Source organism: Vicia villosa, unplaced genomic scaffold (genome assembly GCF_029867415.1).
Source record: "Vicia villosa cultivar HV-30 ecotype Madison, WI unplaced genomic scaffold, Vvil1.0 ctg.000084F_1_1_3, whole genome shotgun sequence".
Classification (NCBI taxonomy): Eukaryota; Viridiplantae; Streptophyta; class Magnoliopsida; order Fabales; family Fabaceae; genus Vicia; species Vicia villosa.
The window spans coordinates 80,401-87,030 of NW_026705007.1; the positions used below are offsets into that span (position 1 = coordinate 80,401).

General features: G+C 35.0%; 1 protein-coding gene across 1 annotated transcript; it reads right to left on the bottom strand.

Annotated features, from left to right (window-relative positions):
* Positions 1 to 263: 263 nt before the first annotated feature.
* On the bottom strand, positions 264 to 6,037 carry LOC131623852 (F-box/kelch-repeat protein At3g06240-like). The gene is made up of 2 exons (XM_058894853.1): positions 4,860 to 6,037; positions 264 to 4,783 (listed from the first exon to the last, which is right to left on the bottom strand). Exon 1 carries the CDS (start codon positions 5,985 to 5,987, stop codon positions 4,887 to 4,889), a length of 1,101 nt encoding a protein of 366 aa, XP_058750836.1. The 5' UTR covers positions 5,988 to 6,037; the 3' UTR covers positions 264 to 4,783; positions 4,860 to 4,886.
* Between the last annotated feature and the right edge of the window lie 593 nt (positions 6,038 to 6,630).

Below are 6,630 nucleotides of genomic sequence, written 5' to 3' on the forward strand. Positions count from 1 at the left end.
AACCAAATGGCATCCTCAAGTAAGAAAATGTACCGAATGGGCATGTGAAAGTTGTCTTTTCATGATCCTTTGGTGCAATATGGTTCTGAAAGTAAATTGAAAACCATCAAGAAAGAAATAGCGTGATTTATCATCCAACCATTCAAGCATTTGATCAATGAACGACAAAGGAAAATGATCCTTTCTAGTTGACTTGTTCAATCGATTGTAATCAATACAAACTCTCCAACTATTCTGAACTCTATTAGGAAAGATTTCTTTACTTTTTTTCACTTTTTACGACTCTAAGATCAGATTTCCTAGGTACAACTTGCACTAGACTTACCCAATTATTGTCAGAGTTTGGTTACCTCATTCTTCACAACATCAAGAATCAAGGGGTTAAGCTGCCTCACGGCTTTAGCTCCGTCTTCAAGTAAAATCCTATGCATACACATGATCAGGCTAATACCAAAAATGTTAGTAAAGATCCATCTAATTGCCTTGTAATGCTTCTTCAATACCTGTAGATCTTCCTAATCAAATTCAAGTTTGGATGAGATCATCACATGTAGCTTTTCATTCCTCTCCAAAAAATGTATATTTCAAATTGTTAGGAAGTAAATTAAGCTCTAAGAAAGGTGGTTATTCAATGAATGGTGTGTTTCAGGCAGCCGGGATGTTGAGAGCTTCAGCTGAGTAAACATTTTAATCTACAACTTCATTTTAAGGGAAAATATCAACCTATAAAGCAGCGTCAATCTCAGAACAAACAAAACAAAGGTTAGTGTTAGTACATACATCGCAAATGTAAGTATCATCAAAATTAGACAATGATGAAAAATCAGATGAAAACAACTTAGAATAAGTATCATCAACTAATTCATAAAGCAAGTCAATGATAAAAATAGAATGATCTTACATTGGATGTTTCATAGCATCATAAATGTTAAATTTTGCAATAATATCACTAAATTCCATGGACATTGTTCCATCATCAACATCAATTTTAGTTTTTGCAATTTTCATGAATGTGAAGGATAGAAAAACACTTAGAAAGGGGGGGTTTGAATAAGTGTAGCTTTAAAACTTGTAAGATAAAAACAATTTGTACAATGATTTTTATCCTAGTTCGTTGTTAACTAAACTACTTCAGTCCACCCCCTTAGAGTGATTTACCTCACCTGAGGATTTAATCCACTAATCACACGAGATTACAATGGTTTTCCACTTAAACAACTTCTAAGTCTTCTAGAGTATACTGATCACAACCTGATCACTCTAGGAACAAACTGCTTAGATAACCTCGAAGACTTTCTAGAGTATACTGATCAACAACCTGATCACTCTAGTTCTTACAACTTAATGTAAACAAATTCGTTTAAGAGTTACAATGCTTCTTATAAAGCTATTATCACAATTGTGATTTTCTCTTAAGTTTAAGCTTAATCTCACTAATATATTACAACAGTAATGTAGTGAGGTTGAAGATGAAGTTTTTGAGAGCTTTTGAATTTGATAGTGTTTCTGTATATTTGCGCAAGTGTTATATTCAGCTTCTCATCAGAACTTCAATATATAGGCGTTTGAGAAGATCACCGTTGGGAGCATTTAATGCTTTGCATAATCCGTACAACATTGCATTTAATGTTTCACTCTTTTGTCAACTACCTCGAGCCTTGCTATCGCTGTGTCTATTGACGTATCCTTTAATAGGTTCTAACGTTCCTTTTGTCAGTCAGCGTAGTCTGCCATCCTGTACTTGCTTCTGATCTGATGTTTGTATAAACAACGTTTGAATATCATCAGAGTCAAACAGCTTGGTGCAGAGCATCTTCTTGTCTTCTGACCTTGAAGTGCTTATTAGCGTGATACCATGAGAACTTCAGTGCTTCTGCTTCTGATCTCAAGTTCTTCTAATGCTTCCATAGACCATGTTCTGATTCTGCTTGACCATCTTCTGATGTCTTGCCAGACCATGTTCTGATGTTGCATGCTGAACCTTCTGAGTCAGTGCTTCTTGCGCTGATTTTGTGCATACTCTTTATGTAATTCCTGAAATGGAAATTGCGTAGTATTAGAGTACCACATTATCTCATACAAAATTCATATACATTGTTATCATCAAAACTAAGAATATTGATCAGAACAAATTTTGTTCTAACAGAATGGTCTGCTTAAATTGATGGGTTCCCTGCTTGATTTAGTTTCTCCTTCCATCTCCAGAATGTAAAAATCTGTAGGAAAAATCAAGTCATTAACTTGAACAAGTACATCTTCTACTACTCTGGTAGGGCGGGGATTGCTTATGTTCGGTAGTTGAATGGTTAAACATGTATTTTGTAAATGGCCAAGATCAAGATTGTTATAAACAGAAATAGGCATAACATTAATGGAAGCTTCTAAATCTAGCATGCAATTTCTATCGTGAGCTTTTCCGCTTACAAGGCACACAACTCAATATGAGTTCCGCCTATCACCTGAAATCGAATGTTCAAACCGAAGTGGTGAATCCATATGTTGAGACCTATATGGGATGTTTTATTGCAAATCAGCCTAAGTTGTGGTCCATTTGGCAGTCGTGGGTAGAGTATTGGTTTAACACCACATATCATGCATTAACCAGAAAACCCCCATTTAACGTAGTTTATGGGAGGAAGCCACCAGTGATTGCTAGGTTAATGAGGGGAGTAACTAAAGTTGCTGCAATTCAGATGGAACTGATCGAGAGAGATGAAGCCTTGCAGCAATTGAAATTGAAATTGCAATTGCATAAGTCACAAAATCGTATAAAGACACAAGGTGATGCTTATCGTATCGAGCGAACCTTTGAAGTGGGAAATTGGGTTTTCCTCAAGCTTCGACCTCATCGTCAAAGAACAGTAGTGGTGCGTATCAGTGCTAAGCTTGTGGCATGTTACTATGGCCCCTATAAAGTGCTAGAAAGGATTTGAAGGCTAGCTTATAAACTACAATTACCAGAGGGAGCAATGTTGCATCCTGTATTTCATGTTTCTTTGTTGAAGAAAACAATTGGTAACTACTAGGTTGAAGAAAAGTTACACGAGGGCCTAGAGGGTGATTTTACCGAAAGTGTTGGACCTGGTGAAGTGTTGGCAACGAGAACTGTGAGACAAGAAGCAGGAGAGGTGACTCAGATTTTGATTCATTGGAGGGGGGAAGGACCTAAGGAAGCTACTTTGAAAGATGCTATCACTTTGAGAATTTCCACATTGGAAACAAGGTTGAAATTCAAGGAGAGGGTATTGTTGGGCCCTGGTCAATGATAGTGGGCTAACTAATTAGCCAATTACCTGGAAGGTCTATACTCGCAGAAGCAAGAGGGGTACAAATAGTTGGAAGGTTCTAAGAATGTTGAGCTGACAGTTTTCGTCGGTAGTGAGAGTTCAATAACATATTTTAATTAGCTTCTTTTCTTATAGTGTGGGGTGGGTAAGGAAGAAAGCATTTTGGAGAATATTCCGTTTGAGTAAGAACGTAGAGTTACTACTTACTACTCTCTATAGGGGCTCAGCCCTGAGAAAGTTTGAGTTTATCCTGTTTTGTAAACCCTTTGATTTCCGTTTGAATACTACAATCTCACTTTATTTAGTATATTTGAGCTTTACAATTCCTTATTCCTAACAGACTACCTTCTCATGCTTCACTATATTTCAGTTCAAAAAAACAAAATCTATAATGGCTGATAAATCATGAGCCATTGATTGTTCTTACAAATGAGCCAATACTCTCCACTACCCAATGGAAATAAGCATGTTCATGTTATTGTTTGTACCGGTGCATTTCGTAGAAACATTACCCCAACAACACTTTGTCATCTCTTATAGGATAGTGAAGCAGAAATATTTATAATAAAGATTATATACCTATTTGGATAAACAATTTATTCGGAGCTTATAGCACAAGTGCTTATCCAAATAAGCACTTATAAAAAGTTTGCATAAGTTATTATTTTAACAGAAGATAAAATAAATTTAAATTATTTTTATTTTCGCTATAAATTGTTTTCATAGATTATCTTTGAGAACTAATAAAAATAAGCTAAGAAAATTTATGAATAATGATATAAGCTGTTTTAATAAACTCTTTCAAACAACGTCACAAAACTTATGACATGGGATAAACTCAAATAAATCTATTAAAACATGCTCATAGTCAGTCTAGTTGACATAATTTTCTTCATCTATGATTTGCAATAGCTATCATCATTTTAACACTACATTATGCTAACAGGAGCAAATACTTACAGTCTACTCCATGCTCTTAAATTTGCATGCATATGCATATAAAACATTGTTATCATTGTATAATTCAGTCAATCAATTAGTTATCTCTCTTTGTTGTTTTCTTTAAGGCATTTTTCTAAAATATGTACATAAACTACTTTTGATACAACAACAGTAAAGACAGTATAAGCTCATTAAGGTCCACCAAATTTAGAGAACAAAACCTTCTATTTCATTCAAATACATATGTAGTCATAGATCAAAATTTTAATGAATTGCTTTAAGTCAAAGTCATATAGTTGTGATATTGATCACCATGCATAAGCTCATTGGAATAATTTACCTTATAAGACAATTTCAAAAAGTAATCAAAACATATATTAGAACAGAATCCAGCTAAATACATAAACAACAGTGAATCACACAAACAAAGCTGTCAATGTTACCAATAAACATATGATTCAGCAGAACCTGATTCTTCTCGTTTATGTCATCTACTTAAGCACTTCACTGCAAAGACTATACATACACACATAGTCATTTGGGTTGGGATCAACCTGCATTGTTACATGATGAGTTATGCTCTAGTTCAATATAAATATCAAGAAAATAGCAAAGGAGAGAATTTCAAACCTCTTTTTTCTTGTTCGTGTCATCTTCTCAAGCTTGCTCCTTGTCACAGTCACCAGGGAGTGAAAGCAGAGACTCTATATACATAGTCACTCCGCATCTAAGATTGTAATTATAATAAGAATGTTGCTCTAGAAAATTTCCATTTCTATCATACTTCACCAATCCATCGTCTTCATCAGTCCCAATAATATCACCACTTTTTGTACAGCACAATGGAAAAAAGTCTTCGTTTGGGCAAACGACAAGATCAACCGGAAGAACAAGAGTCATAATCCAAGAGGAGTTCACTTTGTATTCTTTCATCACCCATATTTCAACCGTATCATTACTATTATCCTTAGTATATACACTGAGAAATTCCTCATATACCCACAAACCACCACAATGCACACGATTACCGTCAAAACCACGTGGCAAATGCATATATGAAAGTTTCCTTTCCTTTAAATCAAATGCAACAATAACATGACATAGTAAGTCATTACGATAAGCCAACCAATGAATAGCTCCCTTATAGAGAGACCCACCTTTGGGCTCATCGTCAAAGGTATAAGGGAAGTGAGGACCCTCAACTTCTTTCCATGTATTAGATTTCAATGAGAAGTACTCCAAGTGTAAAGGAGGATCGTCATAATCATGATGAGACATTGAAACAACCAAGTAATCTTCGGTCGAATCATCATACCCAAAACCATAGAAATAATAATCAGCATCTACATTGGAACCAAAAGGAGATGGAGGTATTTGTTTGTGAACTCCAGTGGATGGATTCCAGACATACATATTCAAGTAATCGCATAAAAATATGAACCCTCTGCATGACCCTTTAACTTCAAAATTATCGGTAAAAGACTCTGGAAAGATACAATCAAGGTTGAGTGAAACAGATGCATTGACATTGTCAAGCGATGCTTCAATATCGATGGATCGAGATTCATGACTTGAATCTGGTATATATAGAATTCTACGATTGGGTTTTGAGGCTGTGAGTTGAAAATGTGATTTTGCAAAGTTGGGATCACGAGAGATAAGAGAAAACCATAACTTACAAACAGACTTGAAACGTATAAGAGACTTTACCGGCAACCTCAGTAAGATTTGGATGATCAACTCGTGAGGCAGAAACATGACCAATGTTGTTTTGTTTCCAACTTTTCTCTACTGAATTGTCGTTTCGAAGTTGCAGCGTATCTAGGTTATAGATGAGAGATGAAAGAGGAATTGGGCTCCAACCCAACAGCCCATTCATATTTTACTAATACAGCCCAAAAAAACATTTCATCCTAAAACTAACATTATTTTGATGGTAGCTGTATACAAACTTTTTCTTTTTTCTTTTATAATTTTCATTGAACTTCAAGAATTTCTCACAGATCTTATAAAATTCTTAAAATACTCTGGTCTTTTCTATTTGGCTGCACCATTTTTTTTCCAAATTAGTTTAATTTCTTAATTTGATATCTCAACTTGCCCATTAGTTTGAAGGTGATATACAGTAGAGATCATATGCACAAAACCGAACTTTCGTAGCAAAGCTTCCGTGATGTGATTACATAAATGAGTGTCTTGGTCACTTATGATAGCTCTGGGTATTTCAAACTTGCAAAAAAAAATATTTGACCTGACAAAATCTGCAACAACTTTAGAATCATTAATTTTAGTGGGGATTGCTTCCACCCACTTTGAAACATAATCAACAACAATTAAATTGCAAACAAAACCAAAAGATACAAGGAAAGGACTTATAAAGTCGATTCTCCATACATCAAAC

Coding starts and splice junctions, on each gene's coding strand:
- LOC131623852 (XM_058894853.1), bottom strand. CDS start 5,987: ATGTTTCTGCCTCACGAGTTGATCATCCAAATCTTACTGAGGTTGCCG.